The sequence below is a fragment of the Ixodes scapularis genome, unplaced genomic scaffold (assembly GCF_016920785.2).
Source record: "Ixodes scapularis isolate PalLabHiFi unplaced genomic scaffold, ASM1692078v2 PGA_scaffold3__209_contigs__length_174095766, whole genome shotgun sequence".
Classification (NCBI taxonomy): domain Eukaryota; kingdom Metazoa; phylum Arthropoda; class Arachnida; order Ixodida; family Ixodidae; genus Ixodes; species Ixodes scapularis.
The window spans coordinates 122,353,315-122,378,220 of record NW_024609868.1 but is presented as its reverse complement, the minus strand read 5'-3'; the positions used below and the strand labels follow the sequence as shown (position 1 = coordinate 122,378,220).

At 44.9% G+C, this 24,906-nt stretch overlaps 1 protein-coding gene across 1 annotated transcript in view; it reads right to left on the bottom strand.

The window, feature by feature from the left end:
- The window catches only part of LOC8034493 (laminin subunit gamma-1), a 159,803-nt gene extending 135,703 nt beyond the window's left edge, over window positions 1-24,100 (bottom strand). Inside the window, exon 1 of the mRNA XM_040215046.3 lies at window positions 23,480-24,100. Within this exon, the coding sequence (XP_040070980.1) occupies window positions 23,480-23,873 (394 nt within the window). The 5' untranslated portion in view covers window positions 23,874-24,100. The remainder of the gene's footprint in view (window positions 1-23,479) is intronic.
- Window positions 24,101-24,906: the final 806 nt, after the last annotated feature.

Below are 24,906 nucleotides of genomic sequence, written 5' to 3'. Positions count from 1 at the left end.
CTGTCTTGCACCCTGTGAAAGCTGCAGGATTAACTTTAAACATAGAAATAATGCTCGTTCCAGGTTGAACAAATGAATTATTTGGGAGACTTGATCGACGAGAATGGCATAAAACCAGATGCAACTCTTATCCAGTGCGTAAAAAGACCTTCCACGCGCAACGTGTAAAAAAGACGACCAACGCTTGTTGGGCGTGATCAAGTACTTTGGAAAGTTTTTACCCCGCTTGTCCGAGAAAACCCGTCTGTTGCGTGACTTGACAAAGAAGGAGAGTGTTTTCGATTGGAACAGCGTGCGTGATAATGAATGAAAAAAAACTTGTGTAACTTGCTAACTACCGCTCCGATACGCCATTTTCTATTCAAGAAAAAAGTAAAATATTTCAACGGATGCATCAGGTGTTGCTCAAGGGGCGGCACTTTTTCAGCTTCACGAGAAAGATTGGCGAACTATCGCTTATGGCCCACGAGTACTTTCCGCACGCAATACTAGATATGCACAAATAAAAAAAAAAAAGCTTTTGGAAAAAAGTTTGACAGTGAGCGTTTCCAGTAGTTTGTCTATGGTTACAGCATAACTGTCGAAACCGATCATCGCCCTTTGTTAGCAGTAGCGCAAAAAAATGTTGGAGACATGCCTCCACGGCTTCAGAGATTTTTTTCTGTAGATCATGCAAATTGACTACAATCAAGAGTTAGTTCTCGGAAAACCCCAACTACTGTTACCTGACAGACTTTGGCGCATGCGAATACCCACTGACGCTGGTACAAGCGAACATGCCGAAGACGTGGCCATTCATGCTAATGGCGTACTAACAAGTACTGTAAGCGATACGATGATGTCAAGGTTAGCTTCCGCAACTTCGCAGGACGAGGAGTTTCTTAAAGTTCAAAGAGCACTCGAGACAAATAAGCAGTTGAAGGTAGAATGGCACCTTTTGCACCGGAACTGTCTTCTGTACGAGGCATAGTAATGCGCGGACCCAGAGTTGCAATGCCGAAACATTAAAGGTGCGGTGCAACGATTTTCGATCTTCGGGAAAATAATTGTGGGTGTTGGTCTCAGTCATTTCTAGATGTAAGAACAGAAAACAATTTTTACTTCCGTAAGCTAGTTTTTATTGGAAAAATAGCAAACATTGAAGTTTTCGGCGCCTCTCAGCTTGTGCATCGGCGACAGATTACTCCCGAGTCACGTGCGCTGTGACATCCCTGGGGGAACATGTCACTTCCGGATCGGCTCGCGCGATGGCTCACGAATCCCTTATTTTTTGTCATCGTTAGTGCACACGGAAACAAGATGCTGTCTGAGATGCAGCACAAGAAAAACAACCGGGAACGACGGAGAGGGTGGCTGCGCCGGGGGGATGGTTTTGTTGACTTCCGGTAAACGGCGCCACGACAATTTAATACATTTTATGCATAATACTAAACTTTTCACGCGCTGCTCTATGTTCAATTAACAAGATACAAAAAAAACACACACACACATTAAATTGAACAGAAAATTGGACAAATCGCTAACTTATAATGACGTTCATGTTGAAAAACAGCGCGATTGGGACGAGGACACACAGGGATGAAGAGAACACAGGACAAAGCGCTGACTAGCAACTGGTTTGTTATTACACCATAAGGAAGGATGACAATGAAATGATAAACATGTGAGAGTTCATGTTGAAAAACATGTCATCCTTCCTTATGGTGTAATAACAAACCAGTTGCTAGTCAGCGCTTTGTCCTGTGTTCTCTTCATCCCTGTGTGTCCTCGTCCCAATCGCGCTGTTTTTCAACATGAACTCTCACCAACTCGCCCAGTTATAGATCCTTATCATTATAATGACGTCCTCCGGAGGACGCCACACAGCAGTTCCTGTAGCCGCCGCACGCGGCTGCAGATCGGCAAATAATTCGTTTTTTTTTTTTCCTTTACGACTACGCAGCAAACTCGCTGTATTTATGGGGAAGGACGTATTATTTCGTTTACTTGTGGAACGATAAGCAATATAAAAAATACAATCGGTACATTCTTTCAATCTTAAAATCGCTGCACTGCCCTGTTAAGAGATGCTACAACGCCTTCACGAAGGGCAATTAAGGCAAAATAAGTGCGAGGCACGAGCTAGACTCTTAATGTACTGGCCTGGCACGAACGCTAACATTGAAACGATGATTGGGAAGTGCGAAACGTGCCACCTATTTGCATACAAACAGCCGTATGAATTTCTGTTGAATAGGATTACACATCGGCAACCCTGAACCCAACTGGGGTGGGCGTAGATCTCTGTGAATACGCCGGTAAAAGTTATGTCGCCGCGTGCGATGCGTCCTCGAATTATCCAGAGGTTGAGTTGCTTCCAACTACTTCGAGTAGAGGTGTTATTGAAAAGATGTCGTTTGCTAGGCATGGTATTCCGCTTGAAGTATGTTTCCGCAATTCACGTCCCATGAGTTCAGCACTTTTGCCAGAATATGTGACTTTAGACATGTCATTTCCAGCCCCTGGTTCCCGAGGTCGAATGGCTTGGCGTAAAAGTGCGTGAAGGTTATCGACAGGTTGTTGAAAAAAACCAAGAACGCAATCGAGGACTTTTGGATCGGACTTGGACAGCCGCTTTCGAAGATGGGAGATGTCCTTCGGAGCTCCTAATGAGACGGGGGCTGAGGAGCCGAATTACAGACTTGAGTATGCCCGCCTCCTCAGAGGTACGCAAGCATGTCCAGAACACGAATCTCCACCGTGACCTCCAAAATTTGCAGCGAGAAGACGTGGTGCGAGTACGAACCGGGAACAAAAGGAGCGACCCTGCAGAGGTTCAGGAAAGCGTAGCACCATGGTCTTACAGGATCCTCACAGAACATGGCAAAAAGATATGCCGTAATAGGCAGCAGGAAGACTCCTGAAGAATTTCAGCAAAGTCACGAGCTTTAGGAAACAACTGTAAGTGCCAGATCTGGCTACGGAGGACGAAACAATACATTCAACCTTACCAGGAGTGTCGACACAACCGAATGGACCTCGAGCAACGGAGGACAAGCAAATAAATGCAACCTCAGCTGGAGTGTCGACACGACCAAATGAACCTCCAGCATTGACACTTCGTAGGCCGCGAAGAATGGTAAAAGCACCGACGCGACTTTGTTATGATGAAGACTTTAGACACTTTTAATGACTCATATATATACCTGTGCTTGTGTGTAATTTCGTTGTTTCTTCTTTGTTACGATAAATGTTTCCCTATTTCAACGGAAGAAAGGTGTATCGGCAGTGGCACGCTGCTCTGGTGGCACAAGACCAAAAAAGATAAAGTGACCTAATAAATCTGTCAATTAATGTTCCAATCTACCTCGATGCTGACTCTTGTTTGAAACAGGACGGACACGATGTAGGTAGGGAGATGGTTCCAATCGTTAAATGTTCTTAAAATAAGAAGATAAAAATTAACTACAAACAAGGAAACTGAAGTTACTATAATTCTGTTCGCCCACACTTACCACGCTCCGCACTTACAGCGCGGAGGAATCTAGGCGCTCGTGGGAACAGTCATACCCACATGTAGAGAGCGGTATCATGATGAAAGGGAGGCGAGTGATTTGTTCAGCGAACATTACTGTTTCTTCCGCACTGACAGCTTAGGGCTGAGGGAGGGAGGCGCATTAAATATAATGATTTATTTTCTTTAATGCTACGAAGAAAAAAAAACTCTAAAAATATAGTAGTAGGTTTGGGACGCTGCTATGGGTTTTTGGCTCGTGCCAGTTTTTAGCGCCCTCTTCATAACCTACACGAATATCGACGAGCCTTTCAACCATCCCTGCGATGATGCAGCAATATATTAGATAATATAGAAACGAAATCAAGCGGACTGGAACCACCCCTTACAAAAAAGATCAATGAGTTTTAATTGACTTTCCACTGTGTTCCTATAGAGTCAATTGAAGCTCAATATAAACTCAATGTCTAATGAGTTTGATCATTAGAAACTCAATTTTGATTCTATTGAATTTACTCATTAGGAATGCAATAGACCCTTTCCGAAATTCAGTTCCATCTGGTGGTTCGTACTGCAGTTAAGGTTTTGCCATATCAATGGCGGAAATGAACTTGTATCGGCACCGTCACTTTTGCAAGTCAACGGCACGCGAGGAATTGCTCAGTGAGAGTTCTTCCTCGATCACTTTCAATTCGATGGTGACCAAGAACCCTCATTCAGAAAAAAGCTCCAACCCACTCAGATGCTTCAAGAAAATTCTATACGCCAAAGAGCTTTAAAGCCGATTGTGTGCTGCCCACAGATTGACTGAATCTGAATTATTAGAAATAAACGCTTACGTAGCTCTTGTGTTCCATTCCTACGTCGCGTCGTACTGACCCCCGAATGTACAGGCCTCACACCATCCGCTTAGGGGCATCTTCAACGTCTTCCTTTATCAGTCACTAGAAGGCCGCCATTGGTATGGCACAGATGCCGTTCCACAGATGATGATAGTGATCAAAGTTGCCAGACTGAATTTCGGAAAGGGTCTATTGAGACTGATCATAAGAAACTCAATATCGATTCTATTGACTTTACTCACTAGGAATGCTATTGAGTTTGATCATTAGAAACTCAATATATTCTAATGATTTTACTCATTAGGGATGCCATAGAGTTATCATAAGAAAGTCAATATCGATTCTATTGAATTTACTCATTAGGAATGCAATTGAGTTTGGTCATTAACAACTCAATATCGATTTAATTGAATTTACTAATTAGGAAGGCAATTGAGTTTCGTCAAGAGAAACTCAATATCGATTCTATAAAATTACTGATTAGGAATGCAATTGAGTTTGGTCATAAGAAACTCAATATCGATCCTATTGAATTTACTCATTAGGAATGCATTTGAGTCTGGTAATAAGAAACTCAATATCGATTCTATCGAATTTACTCATTATGAATGCAATTGAGTTTGGTCATTAAAATCTGAATATATATTCTATTGAAATCGCTCATTAAGAATGAAATTGGTTTTGCTCATTAGAAATGCAATATGTATTCTTTTGAATTTACTCATTAGGAATGCAATTGAGTTTGGTCATAAACTCAATATCGATCCTATTGAATTTACTCATTAGGAATGCAATTGAGTTTGGTCATAAGGAAGTCAATATCGATTCTGTTGAATTTACTCATTAGGAATGCAATTGAGTTTGGTCGTTTGTGGATTACAGCACCCGTGTGCACCGAACGATTATTGCTTGTATCAATGTTTTTCTATTAAGGGATAGAGTCCAATGACATCGAAACACTGTTTATCATTTATGAGACTTCCAAGGAGGAAATAGCAAACTAGGAACCTTAGTAGATGCTGAGGTGGTCACCGGCCAAATGAATACCAAAACGTACGTGGTATCAGAACCAAGTCTTCTGAGCTTATGTCTGGAATTGTAGGAAGTTCCTTTACCGTGTTATGCCTTACGGAGACGTGACTCGAGCAAGGTATTTCTAGCACCGATTATTTCCCCCCATGTTATTACGTTTTTCGCCGAGATCGAAATTACGCAAGCACGGGGCAAAAATATAGCGGCGGTGTACTTACTGCCGTGAATACTTCTATGCGAGCATGGAGAGGGCAAGATCTAGAGTCTTACTCGGAATGCGTTTGGGTAGAGCTTGCATCGAGTGATGGCGTCAACTTTTTAATCGGAAACTATTATTTTCCACCCCAGTTTAGCTCTGATAATTTTGTGGCAGAGCTGAGAGCTCTAGAGCAAACTTTAGATGTGTCAAAGTTTCGCGTTCACATTTATGGAGACTTTAATATTCCGGGGATAGACGGGGTGACAGATGTCACAACGGATGGGAACGATCGCAAATCGAAGGCGTCAAGCCTAATGAATTTTATGTGTATAAATGGGTTTGAACAGTGCAATAAGCTACAGAACTCAGCGGGCAACATACTTGACCTTGCACTAGTGTCTTCGCCAATTGATAGTATCAGTTCAGTTGACGATCCTAAAACACGTGTCGATCATTTCCATCCTCCTTTTGTTGTTTCATTTTTTTTCCGCCCAGTCAACATGTTTTTGATAGCCAGACTTGCTTTTTATACAGCGAAGGAGATTATCTTAACATGTACTATTATTTTCAAAGTTACAACTGGGATCCTATCTTGAAAGGCACGTGCGTTGACTCAGCAACAGAGGCATTTACAAAAATTGTGTCGAGTGCCATGGATACCTTTATACCGAAGCGCGCTTCACGGTCATACAAATGCCCTTCATGGTTTTCATGGGAACTAAAATACTGCTTACGCAGAAAATTGCACTATCACCGGACTTTTAAAAAAACGGGATTAGAGAAATGGTACTTGAAGTACAGCGAGTGTCGCTCTGTTGCAAAGCGGTTGTTTAAGAGAGATGAGAAATTTTACGTTTCTAAGTTTGAGTCTTCTCTGAATTCAAGTCCAAAAGACTTTTGGAAATTCGTACCCACTCAAAAAAAAAAAAAAAAAAAGCGTAGTAGTAGTGTTTCTCTCTTACGGGGTAGTTCCGGCTATACATCGAACCCAGATGAAGTGGCAGACATGTTTGCTCAGCATTTTATGCCGTGCTTCTCTTCTGGAACTAACACGAAATCAGCTGTGAAATGCCCAAATACCTCTGATTTTTTTTCGTTTGTTCCAGTGGACGAGCTTGAGATAAGTACATGGATAAGGGACATGAAGTCGAAGTTATCTGCCGGCGCAGACGGAATACCGAGCTTTATTTTAAAGGGATGTGCTCATCTTTTAACTGCGGTGCTGCTTCATATCTTTAACCTGTCGCTACAATCGGGCAGATTCCCGTCTATATGGAAGCACTCAGTCATAGTTCCGATATTTAAATCAGGCGATAACACAATTGTGAGCAACTATCGCCCTGTCTCTTTATTATCTAGTTTCTCTAAAGTTCTTGAGATGACGCAGCATAATCGTTTTTACAAATACTTCCGTCAAAAAATTTGTCGTGAGCAACACGGATTCTTGAAGGGAAAGTCGGTGGAAACAAATATGTGTACATTCTTAGATTATGCTGTGCCATTTGTTCATGGCCATCAACAAGTAGACGTCATCTACTTTGACATGTCGAAGGCGTTCGACAGGGTCAATTATGATCGGCTCCTGCGTTAACTGGATGACTTCGGCCTATGTTCAACGTATTGTAATTGGTTTAGGAGCTACCTTAGCGATCGTACAAACTGTGTTCGTGTATCGGGATTTATGTCCAAAACCTTTATTTCGTCGTCCCGGGTGCCTCAGGGGGGCAACTTGGGTCCACTTTTGTTTTTAATCTTTGTGAATGACATTGTATCTTCGGTAAAAAATTCTAAAGTACTTTTATTCGCCGACGATATAAAGTTGTTTCGTCATGTTAGTTCACATTCTGAATGCACACTTCTTCAGAGCGATGTGGATAACATAGCTAGGTGGTGCTTTAATAATGATCTGCTTAAGGAACATAAAACACAGGCTATACGTCTCTGTAGAAAGCGAAAGCCCCTTGCGTTCAGCTATATCTTAGATGGCGTCGTCATCAAGCGAGTGTGTGTTGCTCACGATCTTGGAGTCTTTATAGATAAGGCGTTGAATTTTAGTCATCACGTGTCGGTCACATGCAACGCATCACTTAGACCATTGGGAGCAATTTCACGTTTCACAAGAAAATCTTCCTGTGCATGTATTGTTCGTTTATTTTGTTGCCTAATTCGTTCAAAACTTGAGTTTGCATCTATAGTGTGGAATTGTATAAATGATACAGCATCTTGCTCTATCGAGCGTGTACAGAAGCGTTTTATTCACATTGTTTTCGATCGTTTTTTTGGACGTAAGTTTTATTTTAATCACGATCGGCTGCTCAAGATACTTGGTTTATGTACTCTGTTTGACAGACGGCGTTGTCGGGATATCTTGTTTTTACACAAACTTGTCAATGGGCTTGTAGATTGTCCTGTCTTGTTAAGCGCTGTATGTTTCCACGCCCCACCACGTTCAAGCCGTAATCGCAACGTTTTCTATTCATCCCCGTTTTTTCACACGTCTCCCCTAATACGAATGCAGCATGATTTTAATAAGTTGCATTGTTCGCTCCTGGAAATATTCAGTGACGAGTCAACTTTTCGGCGTAATCTAGAGAATATATTGTTTGCATGATCCCAGTGTTTCGCATTTTGAGCGTTTTTTTTTTTTTTCGGGGTTGCTTTATTTGTATTTTCAGTGCCTCTTTTTCTTCTACCTTATCTTGCTTGTCAGATGTCGCTATGCGTTCTATGTTTGTTTTGATAGTTCTTTTTGGGATACCTATGTTTTCTCTGTGTTTATACTTTTTATCTTGTCAGCATTTGCTGTGTACCACGCAAAAGGTCCTGTGCTGTTTGTGGACACATAAAAATAAAGACTATTATTATTATTATTATTATGTAGGGTATATAAGGCGGTGGGGTAGTCAAGGGGAATACGGTTAGTGGATTGCGAGTTTTTAGTTACGATGTTTGTGTCCGTTTCCTCTGTGTGCTTTGTTTCCTTCATGTTGCATGCTTCAAAGAATTATACAAAAAAAAATTCTCAACCAGAGCAATTCTTTTTTAAATGCAGTTGCAATGAATTCTATTGAAGCACATTGCAAAAATTCAATTGAAAGTCAATTGCAATATTTTTATTAAAACACAATAGCAAAAGTTTTATTAAAACAGTATCGCCAATATTCCATTGAAATGCAATTGCTAAAAATTCAATTAAGACTCAGTGGCCAATACCCTGGGACGGATCAACAGCGACTCAATAGAAAAAGTCAATTAAGTTTCAGTTGAGACTGAATGCAGTCTATTGAGTGAATCCTTTAAACTTTCAATTGAAAGTCAATTCATTTTTTGTAAGGGGCATGGAATGGTTGATAGAATAATAATTAAAAGGTTAAAAGGCGCGAACTGAAACAGGAGAAAAAAGAACACCTACGACATGGACAAGCGCTTTTTAATCTTTCAATCGATATATACCAACTAGCCCCGACCAAAGTTTTATTGATAGAATCATTCCACGTTTTGTACCCTCTAGCCTTGCCCAGGTTGGTCAGAAAGGATCGCCTATGTGTTACAGTGGAAACGGTGCGAAAGACTAGGTGGGCTGAGTGACCATCACCTTGATTACACAAACAGGTTTGAAGTCACCGCAGTGATATCGAACACAGATTGGACACGAGCGCAGTGTCAGCGTTCGGCTCATCCTCGCGTCCAATCAACGCGCCGAAGCACGCTCAGTGTGAGGCTCGGGCCCAAGAGACCCAGATCACTAAGCGTTCCACGCAAGCGTGACGCCGCCTTAACTGTAGTTTACAGGGGGCAGGCGCCAATCTCGTAGGCGCCGGTGCAAGAGACCACTCGTGCCGCCTGGTGCTTTGCTCGCGCAGACCCTCAGCGGGGTTGTCGCGCTTGCCGAAAGACTGCAGATCCCACGATCTTCCAGGGATGCAATGGTGATGTAATGAAACTGGCTCAATTAGGTAGATCTTTTGCGGAGTTCGCGTTACTCTAAAGTACTCAGGTTCCTTGTAGGTATAGAGCAGCTTATTAAAGGCTTTGGATTATCCTACGTGGTGTTGGCTGAGTGACCCATTGCTCCGTGTACGGTGGCAGAGTTTCGGGAGTAGCAGGGGTTTCCCCAGGATTCTAATGAAGGGGCGGTGTCCCAATGGCTCGGGGGGGGGGGGGGGGGGAGGCGATGCGAGGCGAGGCTAGATAAAATATAAAACTGTTTCTTTTTTAGTCCACTAGTTAAATTACAGACGTCTATTAACCAACTGCTCATACCCGTAATGTATGTTTCCCTTTCTCTATATATACACCTGAGAGGTGCTGTTTTCTACTTAATCTGAAAAAAACAATTTTATTTTCTTTTTTCTTTTTTTAGATTTAAGGGGGGGGGTGTCCAAGAAAACTAGGGGGGTCTCAACTCCCCCTAGGGGGGGTCTAGGGAAAGCCCTAGGGGGTTGTCCGCTCCCCCTGCCTCCCTAGAGTCCTCCCAACAATTCAGCGATGGAAAACTCTTTCTGACGGATGATTCATGCTTTACATCTAAGCTCAATGGTGCATGCCTAGATCCACGTCATCGTGCCACTTTGCAAAATTGCATGCTAGAAGAAATTGCGCGATCGAATTTACAATTCAAGGGCGTGGATTGAGGCGTATGGTTGATGGTTCCCGCTGGCATTTTCGGGACCGAAAAGGGAATTGTGGGGGCTCTTTACGGATGTCGTTCGTCTGCGCTCCCTTTAAAGGGACAATGAGAGCAATTTCGGACATCTTTTCGGCGATTAAACTGGGTTCCAGACACGTCTCAGGCCACGTTGCCTAAATTTCAGCCGGAACCGGCGCTTGTGGGCCGCGCAAATCAATTAAACAGTCACATTAATAATCGTACCGGGATCGACTGGGGCGACGCCCCGAGAGTTGCGGGAGAAGCCAGGAGAAGCGGGGCTCACGTGACCGTTGCGGGGCCAAGAAGCGCGACGTCACAAGAGACGCATCAGCGATTGGTCGAAACGAGAGACGCGCCCTTCGTCATGTTTTGGTTCGCAATTTTTAAAAATACTGTTCCAATTTCCACTTGAATAACCATGAAAAGTATGAAAAATAATTACTAAACCGTAAATAAAGCAGCATAACTGTTTTTTTCTTTGCTACGCTGGACGCGAAACGGCCAACGAGCAACTATGGCACTTCGGCATGCGGGCCGCTCGTTACCGGCTGGGCGGTCTCCGTCGGGTGATGGCGGAGGCCGCCACACAGGTACTTCCGTTCTGTTTGTGTTGGGTCACTGAACGGAAGCTCGAACTCGCTCGCGAGAGCGGCATTGCCGTCCATGTTGAAAGGTTCGACGAAACGACCATGCCACCGCGAGGTAACCAGAGTCTCGATCTCCTAAATACTCCCGATACAGACTATTCACACTTGACGTCACTCCCTACGTCACCTCCGTTTTCGGAAAACCAGAAACGAGAGTAGAGATTGTTCAGTTTCGGTTTCTTTAATTCTTTCGTAAGTACAAAAATACGCGTCACAATTGTCTACAAAAGGTTGGGCAGCATGCTATGTTCCCAAGAAGCATAAAAGCGCCATTTAAAAAAAAAAATTTAAATAAAATCGTCGGCGGACGCGTCATAGAACGCGTTCGTATTACGAAAAACAGACGAACACCGCTGTTTCATCTTGCGTCGACGGAACAAGGTGGAACTAGAAAAGTAACTCGCTAGTTCACTCTCCGGTAGGGAGCGGAGTGTCCTAGCGTCAAGGTTCTAGGGTTCTCATGAAACATCGTTGCTTTGTCCTTGGTAAGAATTTGTATTAAGAATGGCTAACCTATTTGTGCATTAGTGTCGGCGGGGCCTTGTAGCATTATGAATGTCGAATGTTTTCAGAGCGCAGCTCTTGGGTGCCCGTTTTCGGCTTCAGCGGCATCGCCGTCGCCGTCGGCGTAACCACGCATTGCATTATAGGACGTTTACCATAATGACGTCACACGTGACGTCACGAGGGCCACTAGGGTCACGAGTGACGTCACGAAGTCACGGCTTTCAGTGAAGGCCACGTGAAGGTCACGGCCTTCAGTGAATGCCACGTGAAGGTCACGACTTTCACGTGACTTTCATGAGGCTTTCAGGAGTGACGTCACGAGGGTCACGATTGACGTCACGAGGGGGAGGAGGGGAAGAGAATGAGAGGAGGAGGATAGACGAGAGGGAGGAGGAGAGGCATACCCTCCTCTCCGTACCCTCCCCTCCTCCTCCTCCTTAAGCGCTGCGTTCTAATTCGGCATTACAGGGAATTTGGGCATCGTAAACGTCTTTCATTTTTTGTTGCATTATTTTGTGCCAGAGCCGAAGAGCGTCCTCAGTTGGTTGGTTGTTTGTTTAGTTATATCAGCATCGGATGAACCTATGGTGATAGCTGGCAGCGGCAAGGGTTGCCTCGTATATTTGCTTTTCCTCCTCTGTTTGTAGTCTCCGCAGCGTCTTATTTTACCAGCTGACTTCTTTCGTCTGGATGCACATTTCTTCGACTAGCAATGGCCGGGAAGAATAATAGACCATAAAATTGTCACGTCTCGTCGAGCTGCTGCCATTGTTTTCCCAGGTAGAGATCATGCGAGTGAATAGCAAAGGCGGTCCGCCGTCGCTTTAGGGGAGAATGTTTGTTAGGGGGTTGCGTGTGTTTGCGTGCGCGTGTGGGTGCGTGCGTGCGTGCATGTTTGTGCGTGTACGTGTGCACGTGCACGTGCCTGTGCGTGTGCGTGTGCGTGAGTGCGTGCGTACGCGTGTGTGTGTGTGTGTGTGTGTGTGTTTTCTAGTCATTCGGCAGGAGAGGACGCGAGCCACAGAGGGTGTTCTTCGATCGACCGAACTTTCAGGCGCTCGAGGCAGCGGCCAGCACAGGGATGCGGGGTCTACCGAGCTCAATAAGAGACCACAGTGTGTCCTCGAGTGCTGTGCAGTCGTAAAGAGAGCCGGAGATATACTAGTCATTCAGAAGAGTAGAATCACACTTTTTCAGAAAGCTGTCTTTAGGTAATGCGGTTACCCCCCCCCCCCCCCACCCCCCCCACCCCCCCCCCCCCCCCCAAAAAAAAAAAAGAACAAGGAAACAAGACGTGGAATGCACAAAGAGAAAAACGGAAGCAAACAGTTTAGTTGAGTCTTGACACTGCTACAGATAGATGGCACCCCACGGAAAAAAAACTAGTTACTCTACAAAAAATGTCTTCGACATGAACACCCGAAAGCAAATCGAGAGGACGCGAGCGTGTGTGGAACGATCTTGGAGTAGCGCATGCAGAAACGGTTTATTTCTGTTTTCTTGCCTGTGCACAGAAATAACACGTTCTTGTTTTCTTACATTTTTTTAAAGAAAAACTACGCTCACGAAATTCGAGCATGGTACATGCACCACCTGAAGACACCTTCGTGCAAAGTTTCATTGCACTTCGTTCATTGACTTATTTATACAAATTATCTTACCACTGAACAGTGCTCGCGACAAGAAGCTCTAGAAAATGCGAAGTGCGTGAAAGTCAGACTCGACGCAGATCCGACGGCAAGGGGACAGAGTTTGCGCACGCACGCCTTGGGTGGGTTTTGGATTTTTCTAAGAAAATGAAACAAGAGCCATTCTGTGACACCCGAGCAGGGTAGGTCAGCGGCGAGAAGACGACGAGAGGAATAGATCTTTTTTTTTTTTTTTTTTTTTTCTAGCTGTTTAGACTGATTTGCTCACGATTGCGGAGCCAAATGTACCCTAGTACTCGATCCTTTGAGAGAAAGTGCTGACTGGAACTTGCAGTGACAACTTTTCGTTCAGCGAGCGATAGTGATTACGCAACAGGCTCGCAGTGTGTCCTGACTCCAGGCAAATACTGTACACTAGATGTTCTTTCTTTGTTTTTGTTTTAGTCGGTTTAGAATATTTATACGCAAGTTTTCCTTTTTTTTAAGCTTTCCAGATTTGTTTAAAAAAGGCCTTGAAAGTTACACTTATTCTTTTTGTGCAGTGAGTTATACGGCCAGGGAGGGATCGGTGCCCGAGTGGGTCAGCGCGCACCATCTCGGAGCACGTGGAGTGAAAGCTCGCGCTGCAGAACCCAGAGATTCTGGGTTCAATCCCGCCCCTGTCCGTTTCGGTTTGGAGGAGCATCGTACCGGCGTGCGATCGTGTACCACTACTGAGTGGTGCATGCTAAAGACCCCAGACTATAGCTGTTCTACTGCGCTGGCTAAATTTCTCATCTACAGCGAGTGACTCGTCGCATCTTTGAAATGGCTACACGATGTCTAAATATCCACACAACTTCAAATATTATTACACGGCCAAGGGGACGTTATGTGGGTGGATCATGTTTGCGATAAGTCGGCTAATTAATTAAAATTCGTTAATTAATTTTTAATTAGTGAAAATACACATATGGTTTCAATTAGAAACTTGGAGAGCGTCATCGAAAACCATTATATCAACTCTTTTTAGAACGACTTGAAGCTCGTGGGAAACACGGGGGCGCACTAAAGTTACTACTCGTGAAGCAGGCGCAAAGCTGGCAGCGACGAAACGCGATGATAATCTAATCATCAGTGTTTTGCCATTGTTGCGGAGGCCAGCGAAGAACTAAGGGATCGACATCACTGGAGATTTTTGCTCGCTTAGTTTCATTTCGATGCCGTGTACAAATCTGACCTTCTTCACCCTGCAACACCCACAACGAAATTTGCAGTCAAGCTTTCACTGCGCTAAATCGTATTAACGCCGCGCTTCAGTTATATAAACATATTATGATTCCCCCCCCCCCCCCCTATAGAAAAAAAAGAAGTTATTTTAAATTTTCTATTCATTTAAATAACTAACTAATCAGCCCATTCAGCATATTTTCTAGTGGCTGTCATAGCCCCCAATATGACCAAAGGGCCAAAAAAAAAAAATATAACGAGTTCCCTTTTTTTAAATTCTGCACCAACCAGAAGACATTCTTTATGCTTTTCAGTTGGGTTTTCATTGATTCGGCAAACACGAACTTGGAAGAATTTTAATGAGTGCCCGTTCGGGTCGTGCCCGACGGTCACCAGCCAATTTCTGCCTTCCCCATCTCGCGGTGGACGGATCGTCACTGCCAGTTTCGGAGTCCGGGTTCGTGGTATTTTGTCATGATCATCTTTCTTATTCTGAACATGTTAACTAGGCGACGTTTGTTCAACATCCTTGTATCACTCTTTTTGACGAAGTTCCTCGTGTAAAATATTCAGTTATATCGGTGCACGTGAATCATTCTCTCAATGCACTTATGAAACCCAAGACCGCTGCTTCCTCCCTTGTATGTTTGCTTCGTCTGAATCACCAGCCACAAAGACTGGTAAAATAAAACATTTGACATTTGGACTAGCGATCATATAAACAAGTGGAACTTTGCCCCGGTGTATAATATCTTCTTTCCTTACAGGAGTCCTTCAACTACGATATTAAAATCCGCGTATGTCGTCTGATGCCAAGATTTTCACGGGAAAGCTTTGTTTCATTTAGATAAATTATATAATTAAAAATGTCCGAATGAAATTGAAATTATGCTTTCCAGCTTTCAGACTCCTAAGGGAACCCGATTCCCTCCTCGCCGAGGGAACTTGCGACGGGAACTTGTTCGCAATATGAGAAGGAACGCGGGACCTGCTCTCGTCTCCCTTTTTGAGGAGTGTGTGTACGACACTGGTTTCCGGGTACCTTGAGAAGCGGCGAAAGCTGCTGCCCAGACGAGCCAATCAGAGCCTCGACGGAATACAATATGCGACGTCGGAGTGCATTCCTTCCGCGAAAAAGCTGTTAGGTAATTCACTCGATCGCTTCGATTGGCTCGGGGCAGTGACCGCAATTTCCCCTTACCAGGTTACCCTCGTAGCAGGCACATACAGTTGCCACCAAGTACAGCTTCAAATACTACAAACTATACTTCGCTTCGTCTTCCGATGGACCGCAACGGAAGCTACAAGCCATCCCGTCCAATTCAGCGCTGCGAATCCGACCACGTGACTAAGTAGGCCCAGTGGGTCGCTGCCCCTGTCGTTGAGGCCACGAGACGCTCGCCCGTCATGGAATTGGCTTCGATGGCACGTAGGCAGTATTGTAGCCGTTACCGAAAGAAAGAAAAAGTGACGAAAGACGTTTCTCGTTCCTCGCAAATAAAAGGAACGCGTTACCGGTGAAAAGTAACGCACGTTAGTTTGGCATTATATTTATTTGCGAATTAAAAACGTTTTACTGTTTCGACGTATGCATTCAAAAGCGCCATGTTTCGAGAAAGCGGGAGTGTTTGCGTGGGGAAAATAATTAAAAAAAATTTGAAAGTATGTGGGATAAATGAAAGAATTCATGTGCCTAAAACACAAACACAATTGAAGTTTTTTTTTTTTTTTTTTTTTTGTTACATGGGAAGAAAATTTAACGAGTAACGTTCCTCGAAATCAGTAACGTAGGTACGTTATGGTTTACAGCTTTGAAAGTAACGAGGACGTTACTACCCCACCGAAAAGGGTACCGCCAACACTGCTCGTAGGGTAGCGTGCTCTGGGCTCCATCGTAGTAAGGTGGAACATAGTACAAATCTCCGCCGCCAGACGAGTCAAAGAATGCCAGTGACGGGGTCCTTAGCTGAAGCGGCGACACCATAAACGCGGCAGCCCTCCTCTCCGGGTTCCCGGCGCGTATTGAGGACGGTCGGCAGTGACCTTGAGCCCCCGGCTCGGCTTACATTCTCCCACAGATAGAAGGAAGCCCCTTAGCCCATTGCCCCCACGGAGATTAGAAAGACCCCTCCGCGCTCGAGGGCCGATAGCGAGAGGGCGACAGTCGGCGGCGCTGATAATCGGACCGCCTAGGGGCTGCCGCTTGCTTTGCCATCCGATACGACTCAGGTTGCACTGCGCGGGCGACCGCCGCACCGAAGAAGAGGATGGCCCCAGACAGCGGACCCTGCCGCACATCACGCACGCCTGGCCAGCCGCCTTCTATTCCTTACAAGACGACGTCAATGACGAAACCGTTGCTCTCTGTATGACCTCTGACAGCGGACGTAGATATGTGAGGAGAAGGCCGAGTGGCACTGGTCACGGATAAATGATTCATCTAATAGTACGAGCCATTTATGTCGCAATTTCCGCGGAGTACTCCAGCGGAGAGAAAAAAATTATATCGAATGATTTGTTTAATAAGCATACCCAAACTCACGAAAATTATATGAGCCAGAAATAAATTGTGTAATGGTATTTGTTCTGCTTGTGTTCCTTCTTTATGCTACCGCAATTTCTAGATTTAATGCGAAGATTTTTTTCTTGCCCATAATTGCTAAAGCTGAAGCTAGGGCGAGTTGGTACGACATACTTAGTACCATAATTATTGAGTGTTACAGTAAAAATGTGTAAAATATCGTTCTAAAATAAAATTTCTGACTAGGATGTTTTCCAAAATGAAGAGAGGACGTGGGTCTAAAGTAGGAAAAAAAAAAACATGCCTAAAACTTACAACTTTTCTAAATTTTATTTCAAGTTTGATTTTATCATTTATAGAAGGCCACTTTCAGAGTCAGAAATTTGTCGCTAGCAGGGCGTTGACCCATACACTGCCTGTAGAAACGTCAGGCCAGCATTGTCTTAAAAAAAATTTTAACGCAATATTTTTATATTTACGCTTTTTTCCAATTCTTGTACCTTGCCGAACTTGTCACATCTTTTTTTTCTTCCGCCATTATCATAAGTATGGCATCGGGGGGTTCACAAATGTTGACGCTGCTTGGTAAGCAAATTTTTATTTGTCCGATTTCAACAGTCTAATTTTAGCGTTCCACTGTTACATAGACCAGTGGGAGGAAATTGCTTATAGGGTATCATCATAGTTTGATAAAGGTAATAGCACTACTATGTGGAGATGTTACTATCATTTCTATGCATGGAAGTTTCCTGGCAAAGAACCCATTCATGTTTTTCTGGCTACAACATTCAATTGAGGTTATGGCACCATATCAAAGAGATGGGCGTACCAATCGCGGAAGGGGGGCAAGGTGGGCTTTGCCCCCTCCCCGTTTTTAGAGTGGGGGGAAAGGCAGGTACTTTGCCCCCCCCCCCCCCCCCTCCCCCCGAAACAGTCGCCACTGGGCAGGCCAAACACTGGCCGGCGGCGCCCGAGGGATACCAAGGGCACCGCCCCCCGGCCCTTGGGGGGGGGGGGGGGGGATGGGGGGGGGGGGTGTCTGGTTTGCCCCCCACTCAAAAACAAGTTAGTACGCCACTGATCAAAGATATTACTGGCCGTATATTCGTGTACGCTTCATAAATGTTAAGACGTCTTTTTTGGTATTATTAGCGATAATTCACACATTTATACTGGCATTGTTTTTTTGCGTGTTCTTGGGATTATGTGAAACAAGTGAGTGAGTAAGGTGTAAAAATACGTCTATCTAACGTCCCCAAGCACGCAGTGGCAAATTTGGTTAAATATGGTTTACGATGAGAGTCGTTGACACCGTTCTTGACCCTACGCTTGTCGCTGAATCAATTATTCGGTGTTTCACTGAACATCGGCAAAACGTTTTTCCCCAAAACAATGCATTGCACAGGAGAAAGCGATTGGTTCCGTATTAGTCACGGCTGAGGGGAAATTTAGTGGGGACTTGGTCCACCCGAATTGATCTCTCTTTATGGTTTTTCTTAGTGACATTTATGTTAGGTTGTAAAGATATACATATAGGTAAAAGGAGAAACTTGATGAGCGCATCGAAAACCACTAATCAGTGTAATTTTGTATGACTTGAAGCGCAAGATAGCGAGGTGGCGGTGCGCACAATATACTGTTTCTGTTATTGGCACAAGGCTGGCATAATAAAAACGCAAATAATGAAAATAAAAAGAAAAAAAAAAAAGAAATATACGGGTAAGTTAAAGTTGAGACCTTTTTGGGATGCAGAAAAATATCCAGGGAGAGATCGGACAACTCTCCAAACACAATTCCTATTTTATTTTTTGCCCGTCTATCTCCTCGGGCGATTTCTTGAGCTACCCGAACGAACTATATTTTCTGAATCCCTGGCATTTATCCTTTTCGGTATGCTATTTAGTATCGCGAAGTTCATAGTAGTTATTGTGAAATCGGCACATTAAAATGCTGCAAAAGCCCACAATCAGATACACCCGCACTTTGCGGTGCCGTTACGTCAGTGGAAGGTAGGCTTGCCAGTCGAGCAAGTAGTCTAAAAAGTAGATTATGCCAAGAATCTGTTCCTGGATCCAGCTTCCCAAACGTTAGTTTGGCACCATGAAGCATGCTTGCAATCAGTTGGGCCCAAAGTTCAAAGTGTGCACCCTCCTGTGAGAACAAAAACTGTAAACTCAACAATATATATACATATATTCTAATCTAACATTTGGGATACTATTTCAGCAATGTTCGTTGGTGTGATTAGCAATTTTTCAGGCCAATCGGGGACAATGAAGAACAATCTTAGGGTTACGACTGTTTTTAGGCAAATAAGCGTCCCCGAATTACGCGGTACCATTTATTTACCGATGCCTCGTGTAGTTTTATACAAGATATCTCCTCTCAAAGTTTTGTTTCGGGGGTCTACGGTGAATCCGAAACTACCGACTCGAGCATGATGGCAGCACTTGTGGTCAGCCGCATGGCCGCATGGCCACGGTGTGAAAGCTCGTAGCGCGGTACCGCAAAATGTACGACTGGCCTAGTCGCAAGAGCAGTTCCAATCAGTCGGGTAAGATGCCACGGCTGTCTTACTGCTTTGTTTCGTAGATATCAAACAACTGTAGCAAATATTAAAGGAGTCATGAAACGATATCGGGTTGGAATGGGAAATCACGTAGTTAGGGTTTTGGAAGGAAGACAAGCAGAATTTGGTTCCTCTTGAAATCGTATATGAAATCCTGGATGTAGATCGAAGCTAGTTTAACTTGTGAACTCAAAATTAATGGAATGTTTAGTAAAACAGTTTAAAATGTCCAACAATTTTTGAACTCCTCAACGTAATTGAGGTCCGGAGGTTCTAAAAATGACCGACGTTCTCAGTTTGATAACCACATAGTTCCAAAATTTTCAGACTTCATGTTTCGATGCTCAAACCTCAAATACAAGAACAAAAAAAAAAAAAAAAAAAAGGTTCGCGGCAGTTTTGTAATAGACACACCTTGACTATCTTTAAATGCCTGAGATAGCAGGTGTCCACCTAGGAGGGAGCGCACTTTATCACACGCCCTCTGAATGTTTCAATGAACAGCGATTAGATAACTGCAGAGTGTTCTCCAGTCGATCTCGTATGGGTTACTTTCTCACTGATTGCGTGCGAACTTGTCCGAACGTGTTGTGTGTCGCGCTTGACGTGACTTTGACCACACCTTCACCCAGGGGTCAATGATCACCGATCAGCTACTTCATTCGAAGGGTGAGAAGCAGATACCTGCCGACGGAGGTAGCTGAGATTGACAAGGTTAATACGAGGGAGAAAATCACTTGTCCGACTTCTCGAGACTGATTACGAGTGCAGAGGGTGACGTCCTTTCGAGGAAAAAGAATCTCTGGCCGCTGGGGCAGAGGAATCGAACATGACGGATGATCCAAGCACTGTCGCTTCCTACGTTCAAGTTCCTTTGGCTTCAAGAAAAAGCTGATTGACGTCATAGTTTTATGTTCGCAATAATTTTATTACGCAGATTGTGTTGGAGGCTAGGGACTCATTAGTGTAACACGTAATTTTCCCGCTAAATTTAGCGGGAAAACCTAAATTGCACAATAACAGATCAACTCAATTTACTGTATACATTTTGCGTGGGAACGCTTTCCTCTAAATCTAGCGGAATTTAGCGTGACTTCAGAGCCCTGAAAAGCTCGTAAATAAATACCCAGCGCAGATCGAAACAATTAAGTTGCATATTGTGTGCCTCCCAGTCTTAACCGTAAGAGTAAGATATGCGATCTTTTTTTTTTTTTTAATCCATGTTCGACGATGGGGTTCACCATAACGAATTTTCAAATTTCCCATATTCTTTTCGCGGTTTCCGCCAATTCTCTTACCAAAAGCCCTTGACGGAAAACCAGAAACTTCACTTCCTCAATAATGATGACAATACGGCCCGTTATTGTGCAAATAGACCTGCAAATCTACGAAAATAAGCTTTTTTCGCTCTCATTTGTAGGCGTACTTTGTGCGTGAATATAATAGTGACATAATTACCAATTCACCACAAAGTTTGATTACCCTCTTCCGTGCATTTAGGAGGCCATAAAAGCATGCAATATGAAGCAACATGTATTGAGTTAGTTCCACTCTCGCAGTGTTTTCCCCACAATTCCCCGACAGCTGTATGCCTTCTTAGGGCTGACTTAGTTTTCTGACATCTGTCGGTTGGGCACGCATTTCCTGTCAATGAACATACAGCTTCAGGCCCCGATTCTCTAGAACAATTTAGAACAAATAAGCAGTGGCGTATACCACAGCATTAGGTACGCCGCTGCTTATAGATTGTTCTCATACATTGCACCACCAACCAACGTACGAGTTTCATAAATTCTTAACCACCCTTCTAAAGTTCTAAATGAAAGTGGTAGTATTAATAAATAATACATAAATAACTGCAGTGGAGAGATTTTGAAGACGTTACCTCTAGGAATAGTGAGATTGAGTGTGCATGAGTTGTCCATGCGCGAGGAATACATGGTGGCAGTTGGACAGTATCTGTTTTGGAAGGTGAATGGTAAAAGAGGTGACGTAAGAACGGACAAACGAATCACTTTATGGTGATGTGCAAGAAGAGGCATCTTCTTTTTCTTTTTATTACATATACACTGATACGAGTATAGGGTGTTTTCACTGACGTAATTTCGGCCACCATTTTGTTGTTGTGAGCTGCCTGGCGTGTGCCAAACTCGAGCATTACAAGGATTTACATGCCCCCTCAAATCCGTAGAGCATTGCTGACATCATCTCAACCGGTCACGATGTAGTCCTTCAATGTAGTAAATTTGTTTGAAAAAACAATCTAACAACAAAATGGCGGATTGACGTCATGTGAAAACAACCTACAGGTGCCCACAAAAGACCCTTTCGAAGTGGAACGAGAACAGTACGTTCCTTTCCATCTGTCTCCATCGTTTCCATCATTCCGTTTCCATCATTCCGTTTCCATCATTCCGTTCTCCATCATAACAACGAAAAATTACAATGCTCTCTGCTCCCTCCTCCCCCCCCCCCTCAAAAAATAATTAAGGCGACAGACAAATAAGAAATAAAATGAAAACATACATGAGAACGCCAAGATACGTAGAAATACATAACTAATTTTAAAATAAAATCATTAAAAGAGAATAAAATTTTAACATTCTTTCCAATCCATTTTCTTATATATTCCAGTACGAAAATTTTAAAGAAGACAACTTCCTCGTCGTCAAGAACACAGAAGACAAGAGGCAGGACCAAGCGGAACAACAATTAATAACTTAATACCAAAAGAAAAAAAACGAAACACAAATACTCATAATTGCTCGCAAGATTCTCCAAGTTCGTTCCAATGCCAATGTTCAGCTGTCTCCCTGTTTTTCTTTTTAATTGGCTTTAAGGACTAAAGAAACGTTTGGTCAATTACGGCCCTCATTTTTTATATTATATTGGATCAAACCTGTTATACCGTCAGGTGGTGCAGGTCGAGAGGAACAGTTTATTTCCTTTTTTTTATCTCTCACTTAGAAATTGAGTAATTGTCTCCATCGTTTTGCAAAGAAGACGACACTGGACTCCGGAGGTCTCGACGACACTGATTCGATTGATAATCTTATGGTCGGATTAGTTTCACACAACCTGTATCCGTTCTTTGAAACGAGGAAATAATGTACTGCCATTGCGATATTACACTTAACACGAGAATGGCAGAAAATCATGTCGTATTACACCTGAGACTGCGGTGGAAGAAATTGGAAGAATTTTCAGTAGAAGGAACAGACACAGAGAACGTCTCAAACTCAGCGTCTCAACTCACTTGAGCTGAGTTTGAGACGTTCTCTGTGTCTGTTCCTTCTACTGAAAGTTCTTCCGATTTCTTCCACCGCAGTCTCAGGTGTAATACGACATGATTAGCTACCACCAGCTCGCCTGCACTCTCACCGTCTTTTCACATGGCAGAAAGGTTGTTTTGAACGGCATACAAGACGGGATAAATACTGGAAGTCGAGATGTGGAGTGGTACTGCAGCTATATTGCTTCGACTTACGACGCCACTTTTCCACGAAACAATTACTTTTCAGATCAGCTAAACATGATGAACTAAAACCCTGACACTATAAAGAGAAAGACGACGAGGAAGGAGGACAAGAACAGACTCCTGTTCTTCCTCTCCTTCTTCGTAGTCTCAGGCTTTTAGTTGATCATGTTCAATCATCACCAGCTCGTTCGCGCCTTGAAATTCTGTTCAACCAAACTAATTTGAAAAGTAATCATAATAAAAATCTCGTTCGCCCTAATTCCCCTCGTATCCTATAGTTATCCGTGACACGTTTAAGCTTGAAGCTCGTTTGCGCGGAGATGAAAGCTCTCATCAACGAGAAATTAGGGACGCGATCAGGGACACTTTTTGTAGAACCCCTCCATCGGCAATCGCTCTAAGCGTCCTCCCTTTAACTGTCACATCCCACAAAAGTAGTGCCAGGGACAGCGTCTGAGGCGTGCTTCTTCCTTTTATGGGCGTCCCATTTGCTATGCAAAGACTGTCTGCCGACATAGCAAACATATCTGTTAAGTGCACATGCTACCAAGATGTTTGAGGCGCGTCCTCGGATAGTTCCGTCATGGTGCCTGCAGCGAACGGCCAGCCGTTCTTTTTAATGACGGAAGAACAGCGTGACAGTTCCGTAGGGAAGCCCCGCGAGGGAAGTTAAGGCGCTCACCGAGGTCCAGCGTGAGGTTGACCTGGTTCGGGTACTGGATGCCGTCGAGCATGGTCTCGCTCTGCCACCAGGTGGTGTTGTCGTTGTTGTTGAAGTCCGTCAGGTAGTCCGGCGGGTGGGCCAGGTGGGGGCGGGCGGCGTCGCACAGCTCGCACGTCTTGCTCGTGCCCGGCACGTCGGTCTGCGGGCAGAACTTGGTCGGCCCCCGCAGGCCGCACGTGTTGGTCGCCTCCACGCGCACGTTGAACGCCGCGTTCACAAACTCCGGGATGCAGCGCTGCGGCCGCCGGTGCTGGTCGTAACAGCTCCCTCGGCTCTCGTACTGCGCCACGCCCAGCGAGGCGACGGCCGCGAGCAGGGCCAGCAGAGTCGCGGTCTTCCCGCCGAGCGCCATGCTATCTGTCCCACCGTAGGCACCGACTGCTGACGCCGCCGAACCTCGCGCACCCCTCCCTCCTCGCCGGCGGCGGGCTGGGCGGCGGGCGGGCACGGGGGGCGCCAGTGGAGCGCTTCTCGGAGCGCCTAGATATCGGAGAGGGAATAACTCAAACAGCGCTCACGCAGTGCGCATGCGCCCGTTTTCGCGTTGCGGGGAGACGTTCGTTTGCCTCGCTTGCAGACGACCGTCGCGTTCGCCTCCTCCTCGGGCCTTGGGCCCCGAACGCGGCCCATAATCCGCCTGACCACGATGTATATGTTGAAGCCTCTCTCGAATCTAGGCTCTCTAGAGGCTCGGCGCGCCCGCGGGCCGTCTCCTCTCCAGGCGGCGGTTCCCAGAACCGTTCGCGACCCCCCTCCCGTCGGGCTCGGGGGACGGCGGGGAAAGCCCTTCCTGCTTCGCCAGCAGAGACCCCCCCGACCCCCGCGACGGGTCTATCTTTAGACGGCGGCCACCAAGGGGGCCCCCGCTAGTCGAAACAACAAAGGGCCTCCGCGCATTTCTTTCCCACCCGTTTACATTGTAAACCTGTCGAACCGATGTGTGCTATTGGTGCGGCGACGATATTTTCTTTTTTTTTAGTTGCATAAGGCAAGTGGATCGCTTTCTTTTACGCATCTTTGAATTTGGAGGTAATTGTAGTGTTTACCTTTGGACTTTCCGATGCCCGCGAATGGGCCCCTTTAACTGTACTGCGAGTCGACTGAAGATGGGCCGCAACGGACGTCCATCCCAAAGCTGACAGCTCAATGGAAGCTGCGTTGGCTGCGTGTTCGTCGGACCAGTCATACACGTATCTTTCGCCACGTGATCACGCTCTTTCTCTCTCTCACTCACATTGTCACACACACGCGCAAAAACCGAGGTCAGGAGATGGAAGAGCTGCGGTTGATTGGTCAGGCGAGGGCGTAGCTCCCACCGCACTGTCAGCTTAGCGCTGGCTGGAGCAACACCTTCTGATATACTCAAGGCCTGCGCGCCCGCTCCG